Source organism: Podarcis bocagei (assembly GCF_964188305.1).
Source record: "Podarcis bocagei genome assembly, chromosome: 13".
NCBI lineage: Eukaryota > Metazoa > Chordata > Lepidosauria > Squamata > Lacertidae > Podarcis > Podarcis bocagei.
The window spans coordinates 53416879-53439528 of NC_138138.1; the positions used below are offsets into that span (position 1 = coordinate 53416879).

Sequence of the window (22650 nt, forward strand, 5' to 3'; positions counted from 1 at the left end):
ACCGTACTTTTTGAGAATACTAAGGAAAAACCATCTTCCGCAGAAACTGCTGCTTGCCTTCTATCACTGTGCCATTGAGAGCGTGCTCACTTATGGCTTATGTGTGTGGTACGGAAGCTGTACTACCCAGGACAGGATGGGGTTGTGCAGGGTTGTTAAGGCAGCAGAGAGCATTGTTGGCTGCCCACTCTCCACCTTAGAGCAGATTTATGCCACAAGGTGCCATAGGAAGGCACTGGACATAGTAAAAGATCCATCGCATCCTGGTCACTGTCTCTTCGAGCTCTTGCCGTCGGGACGGAGATACAGGACGATGAAGACAAGAACGAGCCGTCTTAAGAACAGCTTCTTCTCCAGAGCGATCTCGGCCCTGAATGGGACTTTGAAAATCATCTAATCTCCCTTGCTGTATTATACTGTATTGTTTAATTAGTGTTTTTATGGAGCAGTCAAGTAATTTCGTTGTCCCCGAAGGGGGCAATGACAATAAAGTTGTTGTTGTTGTTGTTATTGTTATTGTTATTATTATTATTATTATTATTACTGTATTATTATTATTAGTAACAGCGGTTGCCTTGCCTGCCATGTGTGAGGACGGAGAGTGGAACCTAACCCAAAGTTGCTCAGTGAATCTGTGGGGCAGCCACACATGCCTCACCTGACGCTCAGCACAGAAAAAAACCACCAGACCGGTGAACAGGTAGCTAACAGCTTAACATTAAGGCACGGTTTGAGTTGCCTATGGATCAATGCAGTACACAGTCAGAAAAGAGAGCAGATCACAGGTTAAGAGTCTCTGGACATGTGCATAAGAACTGGTGCTTCACAAACGCCTAAAACACTTTAATCGCTGCTGTGCTTGAGCAGGAGTGGATATGTGGAGCGACCTCATGGAGCGTCTGCTAGAGAGAGAGAAGATCTGTCTCCACTCTGGAAAGCAGAAAAAGAATTCTGGGATATATCATGCTATGGCTTCACTGCACAGAGTCCCCTGGGTGGAGAATATACTCTTATACAAAGAGACAGGGTGAGTCACACAGAAATCAGGCATGTTCCTTGAGATCCCTCCAAGAGTACCTGACGCCATTTGCCTTCATTCTGTGTGAACACACACTGTTTTGAGCCATGGCGGCGCTGTCGGGGCTTTGATGTTTTTCGAACCACACCGCTCTCCTCCTGTACATCAGAAAGGAGAGGGAAACGCGGCAAATTCTTTGTCCCAGCCCTTCTGCACACGAGGCTCTGACACTCGCCTAAATGCGCCGCCATCCCTGCTCTTTAATATGGGACTTTGGCTGCTGCGCCTGGGCTCGTGCAGAAATTACCTTCTACTTTGCGGTCTGTTGTCTGATAGATCCCAAATGCATCGTGTCCAAGTGCATTCTGGGGGAGAGCTAAGAGGAGGGGGTCCTGCAGGTCTGAATCATAAAAGGGGCTCCCCTGGCTGCGGAAAGAGGGGGGAACAACACTTCCAGGTGCACGAGAACCCCCGGAAAAGGAAACTGCCAAAAGGAGCCGCAGGGCCTCAGTTGTGGGGAGAGTTTGTGGCATCTGAAGCTCACCAAGTTTGCTGCTTTCCCCCCGCTCTTGGAATGGAAGAGGCTAATAGCTAGAGAGCAGCCATCTAGGAAGAGTTAGTATCGCAGCGTGGAAGCTGCAGTCTCTGTGCCAAATTACAGGGGTAAGACAATCACACAGCCCAGGGATTAGAATAGCCAAGTATCTCTAAGTGCTTGATAACAGCTGAGGTTTTAGTCACACAAGAGACGACCCCAAGGTAGCCAATTGGATGCTTAACCCAAGCATGCATTGCCATGCAAAATATCCAGCCATGGGAAGATTTTAATGCGCGCGGCGAACATTGCAGGCTGGGCGCTGCCAACCGCACAGGCCTCTCATTATGGGACAATCATGTGAATTTCAAATCCTCCATCTGTCTATGGCAGTGGGGGATTTCTTCATAATGCTGTTAAACTTTGAAAAGGGGCACGCTCCACTTTTATGCTTTGGGGAAAAAATTTCCTATACTCGAATTCAGAGATAAAACAAGGCACAAGATGAACGGGTCGTCTCCCTTTGTGCTTTGCGTGTGTGTCTGTGTTTTAAAAGCTACAAAATCGAGGAGAGATAAGAACGTTCTGGAGTCTACTCCCCCCACATGCCCAAATGAGCTTGGGCCATACTGTAGTGCTGCGGCGCTCAATCCAAAAAACGGGTCAATTAATGCCTGTTGTTACTAAAAGGCCTTTTTATTTTCCTTTGTTGCCAAAAGCCAACGGTAATGGCAATTTATGCAACGCCACAAGCGAGGCAGAGCGAACAAGGAGCCGCCTCTCCTGGACGCCAGAAGAAAGCCGAAGGCAGCAACAGCAAGGAAACGCAAGCCGCTTCACCCGTGTTGGGGCAGGAGAGGCCTGCAGGAGGCCATGTGTATATCCAGGCAGTGGGGAACTGCAGCCAGGCCCAGATCCCTCAAGGGATGGTGCTCTTATGACAATATATCCCCAACCTGTTCCTTCCAGATGTCTTGGACTACAGTGCCCATCAGCCACAGTCAGCTATGGCCGATGGGAGTTGGAGTCCAAAACCCCTGGAGGGGCAGATAGGGGCAGGCTGCTGTCCAACACTAAAAATATACAGTGGTACCTCTGGATACGAACGGGATCCACTCTGGAGCCCCATTCACATCCTGAAGCGAACGCAATCCGTGTCTGCGGATCGCAATTCCCCGCTTCTGCGCATGATGTCATTTTGACCGTCTGCACATGCGCGAGTGGCAAAACCCAGAAGTAACACATTCCGTTACTTCCAGGTTGCCACAGAGCGCAACCCGAAAATGCTCAACCTGAAGCAACTTCAACCCGAGGTATAACTGTACATCTGTGGCATTTATTTTTATGCACATGTTATGTACTGAGTTGAATAGGATCCAAACTGCAGCAGTCTGATTGGTCCTAGAACAATAGGATCCAAAGTGCAGCAGTCTGATTGGTCCTAGAACAATAGGATTCAGAATGCAGCAGTCTGATTGGTCCTAGAACAATGCAGCAGTATGATTGGTTGGCAGGAACCACCCAATCCTGCTCCAGATAGAAGTGAATCCACAACCTGATTGGCTTACAGTAGAATTCCGGAATTAGCCAATCATGTGCAGCCCATTGTGTAAATAATGTATATAAAGCAGATACTGTGAGGGGACTTTCATTCATTCCTCCTCACCACTATGAGCTGAATAAAGAGCATGAAACCACTTTGCGACTCTGAGTATATTTCAGCACACAAGAACATTTTGTGGGCCCACACCTTCAGAACAGGATGTCTGACATGTCCCTCAGACAGTACAGCGGCTGAGGGGGCAAGCCAGGCCCAGCAAACTCCCCCAGTGGGCTTCCTCTGCTATTTGCATAGGGAAGAAAAGGACCGAACAACCCCTGGTGAGGCACACCTTTGCCAGGCTCTGCTTTATTATTCCTAATAGAGACACACGCGCTGCATAATTCAGTCAACATCTTTTCCCCTTGTCCGTAGCGAGATGTTCAATTGAATTTGCGCAGGGCGGAACAAACGAGCCGCTGCGCCAGATCTGACTGGCGATTTCTCTCGCCGGCGCTTCAGCCTTTCTTTTCTTTTCTGCCTGCGGGGCAGTAACAGAACCAGCAGCCCCGGGAGACAAAGGGGACGAGACGCGGCTGGGGCAATGGGATGGCGGGACGGGCCCAGAGAGACAAGCCGCACAAGATGGCGGCGGGCCTGTCTCTTCAAACACAGGAGGCTGAGTTCAAAGCACAAAAGGAAGGTCCATATGGGGGTGCCGTGCGCCCCCACCCCCAGAGACTTTTCTCCCTGCAACGCGTGCCCCTGAGGTAATTTCTCCTTCAACTTGGCTCCAAAACTAGAAGTATTGGAGGAGAACAGCTGTGGGGGGAAATCCCCTCAGGGAACACTGTGTCGGGAAAGCGGGGGGAGGGGGACCACAGTTGTGATGCCCCCAACCTGTCGTATGGCCACAAGTGGCAGCTCGGTCAATGTCTTTTCCGCATTTAAGACCTGCTCTGGTTCAGTTCTCAAACCTCTCTTGGGCTCTGCAAACCCCGGTTTCACTTCAAAGGGGAACTCTGGGAGTGTGGGGAAGAAAGTGCCCCCCAACCCAAGAACGTCACTCAAAATGCACTAAGAGAGGTTACAAGAAGTTCCTGAGCAAAGGGGTGGAGAGGAGAGAGAGAGAGAAATATATATATATTGGGTTTTTCTCTCCTCTCTGCCCTGAGGCAGATGAATAGGCTGGAGCAGGCAGGTCGTGCCCTTTCCCTTAAGGCGCAGAGAGGGACCCTGGCAAGATAAGGAAAACAAAGGACAGAACAGGCATCTCAAAGCGTCCGTACCCTGAAGGCTCAGGATGGGTAATGTGCCCATTAAAAACAGCAGTAAAATAAAACCAAGTACTGTGCATTTTTAAGACCCAGAATAGCAAAGGTGTCCCTTGCTGCTTTCCAGGGGCTGTGCTCTGGCAAAACAATGTCCAGGGATGCCTCCCCTTGTGTCCCTTCGAATGCTAGGATAAAGAAAATAGGTGCTGTGGGCTGAGCAGCAGGGACAAATGGAGGGCATAAACCATTTATATTTCGGAGAGCAGCTCTTTGAAATATGCAGGCTGCCAACTGGGGCAGGTTCAGGAGCAGTGGCCAGACCTGGGATGAAGAGATCCCATGAAGGAATAAGCTGTGTCACAGCTAGCTGCCTTACATTGAGTCCAACCATCAGTCCACCTTGCTCAATGTTGCCACTTCCGCCAAAAAGCACAAGCTCCATTCTGCTCATCATGAAACATGACAGCTAAGGGTTGATGATATTTGCTCTTCCACACTTACTGTGATATTATTATTTTTTAGAGGTCCACACGCGCAGATTCAGAAATTGCCCATAATGGGGTAAGAAAAGGTAAAGGACCCCTGGACGGTTAAGTCCAGTCAAAGGCGACTATGGGGTTGCGGCGCTCATCTCGCTTTCAGGCCGAGGGAGCCGGTGTTTGCCCACAGACAGCTTTCCGGGCCATGTGGCCAGCAGGACTAAATGCTTCTGGCGCAACGGAACACTGTGGCGGAAGCCAGAGTGCACAGAAACGCCGTTTACCTTCCCGCCGCAGTGGTCCCTATTTATCTACTTGTACTGGTGTGCTTTCGAACTGCTGGGTTGGCAGGAGCTGGGACGGAGCAACGGGAGCTCACCCCATTGTGCAGATTTGAACCGCCAATCTTCCGATTGGCAAGCCCAAGAGGCTCAGTGGTTTAGACCACAGCGCCACCTGCGGAAATGTTAGTGGAGGGTGGTGTTGTCCTTGAAGGGAGGGGCCAGTAAACGGAAAGATTTGATTGAGGACAACCCACCAGTGTGGATATGAAACCGCAGCACAGCTACGGAAAGTGAAAGACTTCAACTGCGTGCATGTGGACACAGAACAAATCAGATCTCGGAGGCCCGTTTGTGAGATATCGTCCCTGTCTGGACGCACCCTTAGTGGTGAAAGCAGTGGGATCCACGTACCTCAAGAACAAAACCACACACGGTTCTGATTTTGAGATGAAGGAGCCAAAGTTCCTCTCCCTCCCACCCCACATTCTTATTCTCGAGATTTTTGGTGTGTGCACATTTCCCCTCAGCGTCACCACCACCAGCCCTCTTCCCCCAAAATAATAACAAAAGCAGGATTTTTAATAGACCCGAGGAGAAAAGGTGCTGGAGAGAAGGGTGAAGAATGATTCACCCCCACTAGCATCTTATACATCAGCCGCCCGCCTGTCACAAGGCAGCCTTCGGGGGGGGGGGGAAGGGGGGCGGTGCTGGGAGGAGGGAAACTGGTATGACACATGAGGTTTATAAAATTGCGCATGATGTGCAGAAAGTGAGGAAAAGTGGAACTTTCGTAGGGTCACCCTATGAAACAGTTCAGTGGAAGATTCAGAAAAGACGAAAGAAAGGTCCTTCTTCCCATAGGGACATAATTTACTTCTGGAACTCACTGCCACAAGATTTCCTGCAGCAGCCGGTGGGCAGATGCCCTCTGAGGTGCCTTATGAACACTTATGACTCAATAAGGTGCAGGGTTGCCTGTTGGCTTTGATGGCTTTAGAAAGAAGATAGGGGGAAACCATACAGAAGGAGAAAGCTACCAATGGCTCCCCTTCAAGATGGCCGTGCAGCAGCCTCCAGGATCAGAAAGCCGGTTGCTGATGGTGACAAGAGGAGAGAGCATGGCTGCTGCATTTTAGTCCTGCTTTCTGGCTTCGTGTAGGCACTGGGCCTTCGGATCTGGTGCGGCTGCTGAGCTTTTCTGAGGTTTTTATGGGAGGTCTGTTGACAGCTGTAAGTTGTTGGAAGCTAAAAAGAGGGGGGGAGCTTTGGCCTCCCAGGTCTTTGGGGTACCCTGGAGGGATCTGGCTGGCCAGTGAGTGAACAGGATGCCGGACAAGGTGGAGTCTTGGTATGAGATACAGCAGGGCTCTGCTTCTGCAGAAAGGAACCACTTAGTGCGAACAGAATTATAACATAAACCACAAGATCCGCCATGGTGAGTTTATGAATTGGTTGGCCAGTCTGCTCAAATTCCAGCTCTCTTGAGCAGGCATAGGCAAACTCGGCCCTCCAGATGTTTTGGGACTACAACTCCCATGATCCCTAGCTAACAGGACCAGTGGTCAAGGAAGATGGGAATTGTAGTCCCAAAACATCTGGAGGGCCGAGTTTGCCTATGCCTGCTCTTGAGAGTTCCTCATTCTCTCCCCAAATTATCAGCACTTGCTCCTCAATGGACTGCTCCACCATTCCAGAGAACAGAATATTGTTATCTTTGTTGTATTATTATTTAATAACCTCAAGGGGAATTGCCGAAGCACACAAGTGTTACTGCATCTCCCGGATTACGGTGTCTCCTTTGCACCTACCAAACCCACAAAGAGGAAGCACTGTGGTGGCCTATGCTGGGCATGGAGTAAAGGACAGGTTTATGTCTGTTTGAACAGATCAAGTCTCTAGCTCCCATGGGCACAAGGGCAGGAAATGCTTCGTGCTCGCTTCAAATCCCACCACATGGACTCCAAAACAGATCTCTAGAAGGATGGTCCTTGGACAGGTGAAAGTCTCCTCAACAAACCGAAGGATCTAAGCAGCGCTTGAAGGGAATTTCTGGGCCCTGCAGCCATTCTCTTCTCTTCCTGACACATGGCAGCCTGTCTGCTCCCAGGCCTCCTAGTCATTCTCTCTCTCCCAGCCTGCACATCTCCCCCAGATCTTGCCAGCACAGATGGAAAAATGAATGCTCTAATAAGGAATGCTCTAAAAATGCAGGAAAGTGTGTGTTTGTGGGTGGGTCATCCCGGTGCCATTGTTTTCTCCATTTGCACATTGTGTTCTGTGCGTGGTGCAGAATTTAGATGGGAGGTGGGGTGGGGGAGTGGAGAGGAGAGGAGCAATTTCACCAAGGAGGCAACCCGTGAAGGTAGGATGGAGGGCTAGGGAGAGGCCTAACCTGCCCCTGCCTTCCATTTCCTGACAGAAAACGCCTGCAGCAGAACTAATAACCCCACAAAGGGGCCCTGCAGACGTTCACAGCCTGACAAACCCGTTTTCTGTGATTGGGAATGATGGATGCAGCTCATATGCTGCGAGGGGTTAATTCACTTACAGTCCAAGCACTGCTGCTCGGCTGGCAAGCCTCTCGGTCAGGCTTCATCCTCCCCATCAGCCATCTTCCTCTCCTGCTGTTACCACCCCCCCCCCACCTCCAGGGCCCAAGTCCCCAGAGATCCGCCACTCACTCTCCAGCCGCTGAACCAGGGCTTTGTCCTTCAAGGCCATCTCCGTCTTGATGGTCAGGGACTCGATTGGGATGTAGAGGATGGTGCGGCCCCTCATTTTGGAGCGAGTGTCTAGAGAGGGGCAAAGATGGAGAAAGAGTGACAAAGCAGAGAGGCAACGTTCTGGCAAATTGCTGTTTGTGGGGGGTCTTGGAGGGAGGGAAAGAAGGAAAGGAAGGGAAGGGAAGGGAGGAAGGAAGGAAGGGAGGGAGGAAGGGAGGAAGGAAGGAAGGAAGGGAGGGAGGAAGGGAGGAAGGAAGGAAGGAAGGAAGGAAGGAAGGAAGGAAGGAAGGAAGAAAGGAAGGGTTCTCTCATAAGACACAGAACAGGAAACACGGTTTATGGTTCCTCAGCAGGGCGCCAACAGTCATCGGATTTGACATACAGTGGTACCTCGGGTTAAGAACTTAATTCGTTCCGGAGGTCCGTTCTTAACCTGAAACTGTTCTTAACCTGAAGCACCACTTTAGCTAATGGGGCCTCCCGCTGCTGCCGCGCCACGGCTGCACGATTTCTGTTCTCATCCTGCAGCAAAGTTCTTAACCCGAGGTACTATTTCTGGGTTAGCGGAGTCTGCAACCTGAAGCGTATGTAAGGTGAAGCGTATGTAACCCGAGGTACCACTGTACCTGCTACCGCGCAGCCCTCTCCCTTGACCCAACGTCCCAAGCTGTGTGGGAAAGCAAAACCTCATGGGAGTAATTTATGCAGGAGGCATGTTGAAGCAAATGTGCTCAGCTTCCCTAATGCCTTCCATAATAATAAGAAATGCAGGGATACATTCCGACATGCACATGTTTAAGGGTGACCGGGGGAAAGACCAAGGCACCAAGAAACTCTGTGAGTACAAAGACACTACCAGGCATGGCCAAACTTGGCCCTCCAGCTGTTTTGAGACTACAATTCCCATCATCCCTGACCACTGATCATGTTAGCTAGGGATGATGGGAGTTGCAGTCCTAAAACATCTGGAGGGCCAAGTTTGGCCATGCCTGCACTAAGCATACTGGCAGCCGTCTGATGTGTAAACCTAGGCAAAAGGCTGGTTGTTTTCTGTCGGTCAGGTAGCCAGCTGGTAACCCAGGAATGGCCCAAGACATTTTGACACCTGAGGCGAGCCTCAAAATGGTGCCCCACCCCACCCTGGCCAGGGATGAAATGGTGAGTGGAGATCTACGTCAAGATCAAGGGGGGGAATAATGATCTACGTGGGTAGGAGGAGTCCAGCAGCACGAGATGGGTGTAGAGGTGGCATGGATGGGGGAGCTACTGAGGAGACAGCAGATCCGGCCTCCAAGCAGCACGCCACAGTCGTCACTGCCGGCAATCAATTTCTTGGAGAATAGGATGGCCTTCTATAACCACTAGCTGTGGTGCTGTGATGTCAGAGCAACATTCCTCCTACTCAAAGGAAAGGTGTCAGCAACATCTAGTCCAATGCAGGAATCGCAGCTAAAGATCCCTGGCAGCTGGGCATCCAACCTCTGTTTAAAAACCTCCAGTGAAGGAGACTCTGACACCCTCCGGGGTAGACAATCCCACTGCTGAACGGCAATTACCACCATGCTCAGTTGGAATCTCCTTTCTTGATCTGGCAAATCTTTAGAGGGAGGTCTTAGTTAGAACTCAGTAAAATGGCAAGCCCAGCCCTACATAAAAGTCAGATCCAGGAAGGGAGGAGAGCAGGGAGTCCTACCTGTGAGAGAGGTCATAAAGTGGTAAATTTCTGAGAAAAACTCGTTCTTTATGCTTTCGGGCCAGGTTGACTTGCGAAAGAGCTGGGGGAGATACACGGCGTTGAGATTGCGGATCAAGGAATCTATGTAGGGCTTCCGGACAGTGCCAAACTGGACGACCTCGTGGAAGTTCTCTTCTGTAATCTCTGCGTTCTCTTGGCGGATGAAGTAAGTGAGCTGCTTCTGCTCCTGCGGGGACAATGCTGAGTTAGAGACGGCAGGATCCTCAGCAGAAACATATCCTATAGACCTTCAGCTCTGGGAACAGAGCTTCTAAACTGCCCTGAGTCTAGTCTACCACATATTTTCAGTGCCCAGGACTGGACCGTTGGAGCTGATTGATGCCAGAGTGTCTGCTACAGCCCCATAAAACTGCCACATCTGTCCACAGCACAGGTGCCTGCCGCAGAGACTTGTTCCACAGAGCAGGCAAAATGCCTCCCGAGAATAAATTGGGAGTAGGCAGAGGTTGAGTGGCAGGTTGTCACAAACAAACATGCAACCTTTTGCTTTTAATTAAGAACTGGATTCCCCACTGCTTTTGGGAAACATGAGCCTGGGGATCCGGGGTAATTTAATCTGAGATACAGAACAGCAAAGAGACCAACCTTCAGAAGAAGAAAGGCTGAAACAAAGATAGCCACCTTACGCCCTATGCAGGCAAACACCCTGTGGACAAGGGATTAAAAAACTCCTGATACAATCTGGCCAGTTGGAAACCCGCTAATGAAGTATCAAAGGCTGGAAAGGCCCCACTTACAGTGGTGCCTCGCAAGACGAACGCCTCGCAAAACGAAAAACTCGCAAGACGAAAGAGTTTTCCGTTTTTGAGTCGTTCCGCAAGACGAATTTCCCTATGGGCTTGCTTCGCAAGAAGAAAGCCCATAGGGAAATCTCCGGGGACCTCTTTTAAAATGCTGGTGGTCGGGAGCAAAGACTTTCGCCCACCGCCGGCCTTCAGAAGCCTTCGCTGCCACCCGCCAGCATTTTAAAATCGCCCCGGGACAGCGGAGGCTTCGCTGCCGCCTGCCAGCATTTTAAAATCGCCCCGAAACAGCGGGGGCTTTTAAAATGCTGGCGGTCGGCAGCAAAGCGCTCCTGTCCCCGGAATTTGCGGGGCGGGAGGTGGGGAGAAGGGCTTTTCTTCCCACCGCCAGCCTTCAGAACAGCCTTCTGAAGGCTGGCGGTGGGAAGAAAAGCCCTTGTTTCCCCCCCCCCAGCCTTCAGAAGAGGTCGGGGGACAGACTGTCCCCGGACCTGGTCTGAAGGCGGTTTCCATAGGAACGCATTGATTGATTTTCAATGCATTCCTATGGTAAACCGTGATTCGCAAGACGAAAAACTCGCAAGAAGAAAAAACTTGCGGAACGAATTAATTTCGTCTTGCGAGGCACCACTGTATTTAGAGGACCAGGAAAATTCAGGATCAGTGGCTATTGCTAGATGGGGCCTCCTGGTTCAAAGGCAGTATATCACTGAATACTAGGTGCTGAAGGGCAAGAAGAGGGGAAGAGGGCCAAACTCTGCTAGTGGGCTTCCTGGAAGCATGAGGTTGCCACCAGGCTAGATGGATCAGATTCAGCCCCAGGGCAGGGTGCTCCTATGCTTTTGCACTGCAGAGGAAATGGCAAACCTCCCCACATTGTTACCCCTACCAAAGACACAGAGGAGCCTCTCAGGTGGTCCGCGACAGTCTGAGCCAAACCAACCTGGAATGGCATGACTGGCTCCACTTTCAAGCCGGCAAAGTCGTCAATGTAGAAGACAAGCATCTGCTGGGTGGGGTCCTTCAGAAACTGATCCATGGCGGCCTTGTGGTCCTCTGTCCACATCTCATCTCTGAGGCCAGACAAGGCGATCCGGCTTTCAATGCAGGGTTTCTGAGTGAAAAGGCAAAGAGGCCAAGCTCAAGCAAAGGGAGGCAGAGCGTGCGCATCCGACAGGACGAGCCGTTTGCAGAGACCGCGTTGGATTGCACCGTCTTCCCCCCATCCCACGTGTTGAGGAGCCGGACTGGGAACCATACAAGCCCAGAGCATGGCCTGCTATTCCAGGGCATCAGACTGAGTCTAACGTGTGAGCAGCCACACTAGATGACACCAGTTCATGGAGGCTGAGGCTGTAGACTCCTCCAGTTTAAAAGCAGCCTGCCTCTGAATCGGAACAAACTAGACGGCATGCAAAAATCGGTGCATGCAATTGTTGTGTCTGATTCTTGTTCTTTAAATAGCAAGTGTTGGAGTGGGGGGGGGTTGCTGATCAGGACAACACCACGCAGGGAGGGCGGGGACTCATTCTCTTCCGCATCCCAAGAACAGCAGCCACTTTGGGGGCAATTTTCATCAGGACTGTGGGATGCAGGGGGTGGGGTAATGGTGAAAAAACATTTCCCCTCCTGGCATGGTCCTGATCATCCTGCCCTACAGGCTCCTATTTAGGTAACAAAAAAATCAGGCACACATTTCCCATACCATTCAGTTTGGCTCCCCCAGCCCTGCAAGATGCGGGGACAAGCCTCGCCCCAAAACCTGTCACTTTCCGCAGTTCAAACCCCCCACCCGACCCCACCCCGACGCAAATGAATCGTGCGAATCACCAGCGGGGCCTGCCTCGTGAAAACTGGGAGTCCAAGACTCACAATCTTCTTCCGCCTCCCCTTGTTCAGCCAAACCCCCACCGGGGCACTCAAAGAGGGAGAGAGAAGAGGGCTAATTTGTTAAGATGATTGCAAGACAGTCACTCCAGAGAGCTTCCGCAGATCATGGCACTCAGTCATTAAGGCAACACAGTTCCAGGCGCAGGAAAAGGTAAATGGGGGGGGGGGGGAGGGGAGGGGGAGAAAATTAAGGGTAGGAGCAGCACAGACTGAAAAAGAAGGAAATGGGGAGTTGGGCAGTAGCCACTCTTTGGCCCTGGAGAGAGAAAGAAAGTATATGTATTTTTTTCAAAATGCATTAAGACTTCTTTTTCTCATTCCCAAGAGCTTCTCAAAGAAAAACCTGGGAAATCAGGATCAAATTAGCATAACATCTGGCATGGAAGCATACAGCCAGATGTTCCTAGCCCAAATGTGACAAAATTGTGGAACGTTCCATGCAGGCACCCGCCCGCTCTCTGGTCTCCCGTTCAGGGCGTCTCTGTCGGAGGAAGAATTTGGGCCTCTCAACAGCCGGACGTCACCTGAGTCAGAAAGGCAACACTTCCCTCCTAGAAAGGCATCATCTCCCTTTGGCATTGACAGCTAGCCAAATGCAGAAGGGAGTCACATGCAGGGCCAGGAACCTTTGGCACCTGCGGCCCTGGAGAAGGGCAGAAGTCGCCCAGCCAAGGGGGTCTTTCTGCTGGACTGAGACAGCTGCTTCCATGACAGCGTGCAGCAGCTGCTTGTCAAGGAACACATCTGAGTTTGGGATAGAGAAACTGTTGTAAATAAAAATATGCCCTTTTCCCTTATGGGGTATCCAAGAGCCCATATAGAGTCCTGACATAGGTTCCCTATTGGTAGGAGAAAATAACAGAGGCCAACCAGAGAATATTGAGAAGCAAAGCAGCTAGTAAGCTTGATCTTTATTGATCTGTTGCAACAGGGTGCTCCCCTCACCCGCAGGAGAGAGGAGGAACCCAGAACAATGGTGCACAAGGCCTTATATAGACTTTTGAAATTCCCATTCTCTAGATCAAGACCACCCCCAGAAACATTATGCATACATCACAGAAGGGGTGTAACCTAAGACCACCCCTCAGATACATCCCACCTACATCACAGAAATTTAAATGTTGTTTTTCTCTTGTCCTTGTTTATCTCCTGTCTGGCAGGTTGCTTGATTGAATTTCCTGGGGAGCCTGGCCATTCTTTTGTAGTGGTAAAATACTTATTTCCTGGGCCAGGTCACAGGCTCACACCTTATTCAAACACAGATTAAGACAGGATTTGTGAAGGAAGAGACAATGGGGAGGCTTTTCCATTTTTAACCTTGCAGAGAAAGGATTTGGTCAGTTTAGGAATCAAAATGGTTCCAGGTTGGCTTTCCTGTGCTGATCTATGTATGTGCAGTTATGAACATTACTATATATCTAAAACCATAAAATTCCTATCACAAAACAAGAGGCAGACAGAGAGAAAAGCACCTGATCCGTCACTCTTAAACGCTGAGGGCAAAGAGACCTGGAGGTTCAGTCGTTCCCACCACCTGTTTCAGCCTGCACAGACTTCAGCTACGCAGGAGTAGTTTAAAGTTTTCAAGGGTGACAAGAGAATCAAAAAGACTGGATCTCTCTCTCTCACACACAAGCACAGTCCTTCAAAAGTGGGTCCAGCTGGGAGCTTCCGGCCTCCCTTCCTTTCCCCCCTGCTATGTGAGATCTTCCCTGTGGCAAGGTCACACACACACCCGGCTTCCCAACTTACCAAATCCGCCTCTTCCTCCACAGGGCTGGGAGGGATAGCCAACTCCTCCTGGCTCTCTTCCTCCATCTCGTACATGGATACCGAAGTAACATCTCCTAAGAGGAGGGCAAAAGGCAGAGAAGCAGAAATCAGAAGTGCGCCCAAGGACTGTGGCATCTTTGGGGCAGACATGGTGCCAGGAGCTCTCGTACCTGCAGGACCGCCTCTCCCAGTATCTCCCACGGAGGACCTTGAGGTCCATAAACAGCAACACCCTAGAGGTCCCGGGCCCTAAGGAAGTTAGATTAGCTTCAACCAGAGCCAGGGCCTTTTCAACACTGGCTCTGACTTGGTGGAACGCTCTGCCTCATGAGACCAGGGCCCTGCGGGATCTAATTTCTTTCCGCAGGGCCTGCAAGACAGAGTTGTTCTGCCTGGCCTTGGAATCAATTTGATTCCCTCCCCCTCTTTCTTTTTCCTTTCTTCTCCTGTGATGAGGCTGCATTTTAATGTTTTTTAATCTTGTTTTTTAAGTTGTATTTCAATCTACTTGTTTTTATTATTGGTTGTTAGCCGCGCTGAGCCCGGTCTTGGCTGGGGAGGGTGAGGCATAAATAAAATTTATTATTATTATTAAAGCTGGCACAGCAGAAGGGATCTACGGGTCTACACACCTTTCCGACACACTCCTCCCTCTCACAGGCCTTGCTTGTACCAGGCAATTAGTTGAGGGCAACTCCTGTTGAATCTCAGAGTCTGAGGGTTCAAGGAGACCACCTAATGCAGAACACACACTTGCCCCCTCTTGAGGAATGGTCACCCACCCCAGCCCCACACAAACCCACCCGGCCAACCCAAACAGTCATCAGCACAGCTCTGTAGAAAGACACTCACTCAGGAAGTTTAGTAGGGAAGTTTTAGGAGTCCAGGAAGATGGTGGGTTCATCAAGAGATCTGAGAACTCAATCCTACTAGGGAGGATGAAAGGTTTTTGGTTTTTTTATAAGAGCCAGAGCCAAGATGCATGAGCTCTTGAGAGGACACCTAAGGGCAGAGGTTTCCATCAAGTCAAACCCAAGAAGCCTTACACTGAGTCAGGCCATGGGTTCATCTACCTTTGTACTGTCTACACCAGGGATGTGCAACAGGTCGATTGTGATCTACTGGTAGATCCCTGCAGGGACGCGGACTTAGAAAAAATATTGGGGGGGCCCGGGAAAGCTCATGAATAATAAATAAGCTCATGAATATGCAAATAAAGTGGCTCCGGCCCTAAATAGGGCAAGCCACGCCCCCCAGCCAGCCGATTGGCTGGCTGGGAGGTGTGGCCAGTCGGGATTCCCCTGTTCTCGCGGGATTTCCGGCCGGGGCTCTCCGATTAGGGCGCGCAGCTGGCTGGCTGGCGAAGGAGCAGGTGAGGAGGAGGCAGGGGACGGCGGCGGCGCTCTGCTGGAAGGGCGCCCGCCCGAGATTATTGGGGGGGCTGAGCCCCCCAAAAAAATTTTTTGAGGGGGCTCGAGCCCCCTCAAGCCCCATGGAGTCGGCGCCTATGGATCCCTGGGAGGTTTGGGTAGATTGCGGTCGATCATTGGGTCCCTTTCTTTAGCGTTGCTAAAATCGATTCCAGCCCCGCCCCCTCGGCCCGCCCTCCATTGTTGCACGATCTGCAGAACGGAAGGAGGAGTTAACAATGTAAGGCTGTTAGTTGGTGAGCGGCAGTTCCTCCTTTTCCGCAAAAACCCTTAAAATGGGAGCTTTCCTCCTCCCTAAAAAAAGCTGAACAACTTTGACCTGAACCCCCCCCAAAAAGTGTGGCTTTCCTTCCCCCCCCAAAAAAGGCCAACAACTTTGACCTGAACCCCAAAAAAAGAGGTAGATCACCGCCAGTTTTTAATTCCCTAAGCAGATTGCAGTCTCTTGGGAGTTGGCCACCCCTGGTCTGCACTAACTGGCAGTCACTCTGTCGAGAGAAGAACACAAAGGGCAAGAAGGTCTGTGAAAGAGCATGGCCCTCAGGACTGAAAGAATGAGGAGACATGCTGCGTCACTGGACAGTGGCCCTGGGTCATTGGCAGAAGCATCACCCCCCATGCTCCACGGAGCATTAAGAACAACACCCAGACGCCATCCAGCGTGATGGTGATCAGAAACATCCTCCCAAGAGGATTAGAGGCAGTTTGTGCAGACCTGACACGTCTTCTCAAGAAGTTGGTGACCGTACATAAAAACTTAAGAAGAATCTGCTGGATCAGGCCCGAGGCCCATCTAGTCCAGCATTCTGTTCTCTTTTTTTTTAATAAAATATTTATTAAATTTTCACAAATTATATAAACAAACACAACAATTAAAACAAACACACATACCAAAAAAAAAAAACCAAGCATAATTTCAAATCCTTATTTTCTTAAAACTTACTTCCCCGACCTCCTCATACCTTCCCTTTCTGCATTCCAATTTCAAATATTCAGTTCAGCAAATCCTCACCCTTACTTTTAAGTAATTATTAACCTTTCTTTTCTTTTATCTTAATCTTTACAGCTGTAATCCATTTAATTTCTAAAACCGCATCATTCTAACACTCATTAATTTTAAAATGTTTCTTAAGATAGTTCTTAAATTTCTTCCAATCTTCTTCCGCCGTCTCTTTCCCCTGGTCTCGGATTCTGCCAGTCATTTCCGCCAATTCCATGTAGTCCATCACCTTCATCTGCCATTCTTCCAGGGTGGGTAGATCCTGTGTCTTCCAATACTTTGCGATGAGTATTCTTGCTGCTGTTGTAGCATACATAAAGAATGTTCTGTCTTTCTTTGGCACCAATTGGCCGACAATGCCCAGAAGAAAGGCCTCTGGTTTCTTAAGGAAGGTATATTTAAATACCTTTTTCATTTCATTATGTATCATTTCCCAGAAAGCCTTAATCTTTGGGCATGTCCACCAAAGGTGAAAAAAAGTACCGCATTCTGTTCTCACAGTGGCCCACCAGATGCCTGTGGAAAACCTGCAAGCAGGATTCAAGCACAAACTCTCTTTCCTCCTCTGGTTTCTGGCAACCAGCATCTGGAAGTATTGCTGCCTCCAACTTCAATAGTCGTGGGGGTATGTATTCAAGATATATCAGAGTGGTTGCCAAGGCTCCTCCATCCCACCGGCTCCTGCAGGCTCCTGCTGACATTCCACACAGGAACACAGCCAGTAGAAATACTGAATGGACCTCCAAAGACTGTAAGTCTTGAAAGCCTGATCAAGAGAGCTTAACTTTAAATCCTGTAGGGGAGGGAGGCAAAAGTCCAGGGATGAGTGCTGAGCCAAGTATACAGGGCGAGACCACGTGGGGAAGAGGGAGGGTGCAGGAGGGGGTGCCCATGATTTTGCAGAGAAACATTTGAAATTGCAACACCCAGAGAATCCAAAATCTATATACTAACACAAAGGGTTAAAACAGCATCTTAAAAAGCAGAGACATCACCTTGCCAACAAAGGTCCGTATAGTTAAAGCTATGGTTTTCCCAGGAGTGATGTATGGAAATGAGAGCTGGACCATAAAGAAAGCTGATCGCCAAAGAATTGATGCTATTGAATTCTGGTGCTGGAGGAGACTCTGGAGAGTCCCATGGACTGCAAGAAGATCAAACCTCTCCATTCTGAAGGAAATCAGCCTTGAGTGCTCACTGGAAGGACAGATCCTGAAGCTGAGGCTCCAAGACTTTGGCCACCTCATGAGAAAAGAAGATTCCCTGGAAAAGACCCTGATGTTGGGAAAGATGGAGGGCACAAGGAGAAGGGGGTGAAAGAGGACGAGATAGTTGGACAGTGTTCTCGAAGCTACAAACATGAGTCTGACCAAACTGCAGGAGGCAGTGGAAGAGAGGAGTGCCTGGCGTGTTCTGGTCCATGGAGTCATGAAGAGTTGGACACGACTAAACAACTAAACAACGAAACACAAAGAGTCAATGGGAAACTGAGAGAATGGACTCAAAAACCTACTATGGGAAGATAGGTATGATCTGAGACCTGGTGGGATGAGACATGACTGGAATATGGAATATTGCTCAAAAGGAACAAACCGATCCGAGAGGGAGAGAACAGTAGCTTTACATGTAAATAATAAATACAGCTGTGCAGAAATCCATGGATCAGTCTTGTTGAAAGCACCTGGGTAAGAAGAGAGGAGAAGAAACCAAAGTGAGAGTGTTGTGGCAACATCCTGCAAGCCACCCAACTAACCGGAGGGCAAGGGTGTTGTTTTCCTGGAAGAGATCACAAAACTTTCGCACGAGGCAAACTGTGGCAGAGACGAGGAGCTTGCAACCATTCGGACACCTGCTGAATGTCTAAATCTGCACTACAAATGCAACGTCCAATAAAATCTTGACTTCCTCAGCTGACAACATCGTTCCTCAGAAGGTGAAGCAAGGAGCAAGGGGGGGTGTGTGTCCTGCTATCCTGGAGTTAATCCTGACCAACGGAGAAGAACGATTTGATGAACTGGAAGTGGCAGGAACCTTGGGGGAAAGTGACCGTGTCATCTTTGAATTTATGATAGCGAGGGATGTGAAAACTGAGCGGAGTCATCCACAGAAAGCTGATTTTAATGAGCTCGGGGGAAAGTTGGTGAGGTGCGTGGCCAGGGATTCTGAAAGAGGAAAGGAGTCCAAGAGGGATGAGAGATTCTGGAAAGTGAAAAGTTGATGGTTCAATCACTAGACCGGCCGATAGCTCAGTCGGTAGAGCATGAGAGTCTTATTCTCAGGGTTGTGGCTTCAAGCCCCATCTGGGACAGAACATTCGTGCATCGTAGGGGGCAGGGCTAGATGATACTAGAAGTCACTTCCAACTCTATGATTTGATTATTCTATTTCAGTGAGAAAGGGGGAAATGGGAGAAGTCTAAAGAAGTCGGTGTGGTTGCTCAGAGATATTTACTGACCAGCTTTCAAAGCAGACTCCACTCTGGGTAAGAACAACACTGGGTGCACCCACACTGTCCAGCTCATGAGTTTGGATTTGATATCCCGCTTTATCACGACCCTAAGGAGTCTCAAAGCGGCTAACAATCTCCTTTTCCCTTCCTTCCCCACAACAAACACCTCTGTGAGGTGAGTGGGGCTGAGAGACTTCAGAGAAGTGTGACTGGCCCAAGGTCACCCAGCAGCTGCAGGTGGAGGAACAGAGGCGCGAACCCGGTTCCCCAGATTACGAGTCCACTGCTCTTAACCACTACACCACACTGGCTCTGCACCCTTTTCTATGGTGAAATAGGAATTTGGAATACGGTGTGCATTTGGAATACGGTGCGCAGTTTGCGGCACTGTATTTCAAGGACGGCCATTCGCCAGGGGCGTTGTGGTTGCATCCTGCACTGAGAAGTGGGATTTGAGTAGATGACCTCCTAGGTCACTCCCGGCTCCATGACACCCAAGTGCGCCGCAACCACATAGCAAGGGCAGAGCAGAAGTGTGAACGACTCGTGCCAAGGAAGGTACGAAGCGCTCAGGGCCACAGGCACAGTCAGTCCTTCCCAATCCAGCTATTTACGGCAACTGGCCCCTGGCCAAAAGCAAACGCCGCCCGCAGAGATATTCCAAGGGCAACTTGGTAGACTGCAGCTCCCCACGGTCCCAGAGGCCCCACAGAAAATAAGGAGGCGAAGGAAATAAATTCATAAGCAGGCGGCGTGCTGAAAACCAAAGGGCCATGGAGAATGCAGTCGGCATCAAACTGAAAGACATTTGGAGACTGCAGGCAGCTAGGCTGGGCGGTCTGAGAGGTGCACCCCAAGACCCCCTCGTAATACCATGCAAAGATCGGCGGGGAGGGGCTGCACACCTCTTGAACCACACGTTGCTTCATTCACACACAACCCGCGATCGCTGTCAGGCCCATCCTAGGGAATAAGGCTTTGTTCTCCGATGCAGATCAAGGCAGCTGTCACAGAATTCCAAAAAAGCTTCTGTTTATATATTAAAAACACTTTTTTTAAAAAAAAGTAATAATACTTGGTTGCGTTTTGCCTAAAGGCTTAGAAGGCAGATGGGATCTGAGTGGCACTTGCAGGTGTCTGCATTCAGCACAAGTGTTCGAGCCTCCCTCTCTCCAGCTCCTGCCCCACCAATACCACGTTCCAAGCTCAGCGAGACCCACCCATGGGTGTAATTGCAATCAGGGAAAGGGAGGGGCGCATTGTTCCAAATTGCAAGGAGGAAGATCTAATTATTTCTCCGTGGCGCAGCTCATTTCTTGCCCTGCAGAAGGGTCCTGGTTCAGTCCCGGGCTTCTCCAGGTGAGGCTGGGAAAAGCTCACGCCTGAAACCCTGCAAAGCTGCTGCTAAGGCAGGACAGGGCAGCCTTGCTCCTTCCAATCCAGGGTCCGGCAGGCACTTTGGACTACAACTCCCATCACCCACTGAGCACCGGCTAGGGCTGATGGGAGCTGTGGTCCAAAACATCCGGAAAAGGCCAAGTTGGAAAAAAGCTGGTGTGGGCGATGCTGAGTTAGACCAATGGCAACATCCCATAGTCACTGCAGGGGGAGCGGACGGCACAGGTCACTAGCATTTTCCCCCGCATGGAAAAAACACCCACCACCACCCCATGTTCCCACTCATTTAAAGTCAACAGGTATCCAGTTGTTCATTTATTTAAACGTTCAAATAACATTGGTGTTTTGCAAAAAGGGGAGGTTTTTCCCCCAAGAAAATGGGGGAAATGGGGGGGATGAGCTTCCTATGGGTCACCCAGCACCTGCCAACCCCCAGCATGAGACAACATGATGATAAGAGTGTTGGACTAGGAACTGGGAGAGACCAGGTTTCGAAACCCCACTCAGCCATGAAGCTCACTGGGAGACCTTGAGCCAGCCACTGCCTCTCTGTGTCCAACCTACCTCGCAGGGTTGCTGTGGGGATTAAATGAGGAGGGGGAGAGCTATGGATATCCCCTTGGGCTACTTGGAGGAAAAGGTGGGATAGAAATGCAATAATAAAAGCCTCACACAGCGCCGTCTCGCCGCTTGGGGCCTCCCTGGCCTCAAAACTATGGCCTTGAAACAAGGATGGGTTTAGGAGGCCCAGTAAAGGTAAAGGTAAAGGGACCCCTGACCATTAGGTCCAGTCGTGGCTGACTCTGGGGTTGTGGTGTTCATCTCGCTTCATTGGCCGAGGGAGCCGGCGTACAGCTTCCGGGTCATGTGGCCAGCATGAATAAGCTGCTTCTGGCGAACCACAGCAGCACACGGAAACGCCGTTTAACTTCCCACCGGAGCAGTACCTATTTATCTACTTGCACTTTGACGTGCTTTTGAACTGCTAGGTTGGCAGGAGCAGAGACCGAGCAACGGGAGCTCACCCCGTCGCAGGGATTTGAACCGCCGATCTTCTGATCAGCAAGTCCTAGGCTCTGTGGTTCAACCCACAGCGCCACTCGAGGCCCAGTTAGGCTGCCCTAAAAATGGCTGTTTTCCTCACAGTCGATGGTCGACTAGAGATAAGTGCTCCTCCGAACTCACAGGCCTCTCGTCGGCAACACAAAGCAGGCAGCCGTCTCCTTGGCTGGGCCTTTGCAGGCTCAGCTTTTTTATTATTATTATTATTATTATTATTATTATTATTATTATTATTATTATTATTATTATTACCCCACCCATCTGGTTGGGTTTTCCCAGCCACTCTTTAAAGCTGGCTGGAGTGACTCTATTTTAAACCCCAGCTCTGGAACCCAGTTGGGTGGCCTCTAGCTGAGTGCAACGGCCATCTGCAGGCATCCACGTGCTACAAGAACCCAGCTTGTTCTGGCAGATCCCCTTCGGGTTTTGCATCTTTAGAGGAGCTGCTCAAAACATGAAGGTCTCCACTGGAAGTCCATCCCAGGCTCTCAAGACCCGCTACGCCCTCCAAGAAAGCAAAGAGGTCTCTTGGCCTAGGAACACTCGGCAGCGGTGCTTCTGGGAAGGCCCCAACTGCTCTGGGAGAGAGCTTTGAGGAACCAGAGACACACTCACGACACTCCTTGCAGCCACCCAAGAACACCGCGCCTGACACTTAAGAGCTGTTGCATGGGAGATGGAGCATGCTTGCTCTCTCCTGCTCTGGAGGGTAGGACTCGAACTGACAGCTTCCAGTTACAAGGAAGGAGATTCCAACTCAACATCAGGAAGAACTTTCTGATGGCAAGAGCTGTTCGACAGTGGAGCGGACTGTCAGCATCGCCCTAGAGAGCCAGTGCACCAACTGGACTCATGTATCTCAACCCCGACTGGGCTAGGCGAGCTGGGAAGCACCGCCAGAGACCTCCTTCTCACAGGAAACGGTCACAGTGCTGTGGACTCACAGCTCAGAGCTGAGAGCACCGGATTCACTGTCTCAATACTACAGTCGTTGCGCAGCAGAGTTTTGCAGAGTCTTGCAGAGTATAAACCACTCGGAGAGCAGCTCTGTAGAATATCTTCCTTTTATTCTGTAACTACAACTATGATACAAAACTATATACAGAGCTGAATATTCTAAGCATAAATCAATGCTACACTGAGAGTCTGCAGCTGCACTTAGCAGCAATCTTATCTCTAGAATCTCTGACACTCTCACTTTCTCCGATACACTGGCTGACTGACTGACACTCACACATACACTGATATGTTGCTGGGCAGAATAAGTAGATAGGCAGGACACGCCTCCTCCTCTCT

At 50.2% G+C, this 22650-nt stretch overlaps 1 protein-coding gene across 1 annotated transcript in view; it reads right to left on the reverse strand.

Annotated features, from left to right (window-relative positions):
• Nucleotides 1-22650, reverse strand: part of DNAH2 (dynein axonemal heavy chain 2) — a 151895-nt gene that overhangs the window by 118038 nt on the left and 11207 nt on the right. The window contains exons 3-6 of the mRNA XM_081167651.1: nucleotides 13995-14089; nucleotides 11296-11466; nucleotides 9547-9775; nucleotides 7812-7922 (exon numbers count right to left, since the gene is read on the reverse strand). Of these exons, the coding sequence (XP_081023777.1) occupies nucleotides 7812-7922; nucleotides 9547-9775; nucleotides 11296-11466; nucleotides 13995-14089 (606 nt within the window). The remainder of the gene's footprint in view (nucleotides 1-7811; nucleotides 7923-9546; nucleotides 9776-11295; nucleotides 11467-13994; nucleotides 14090-22650) is intronic.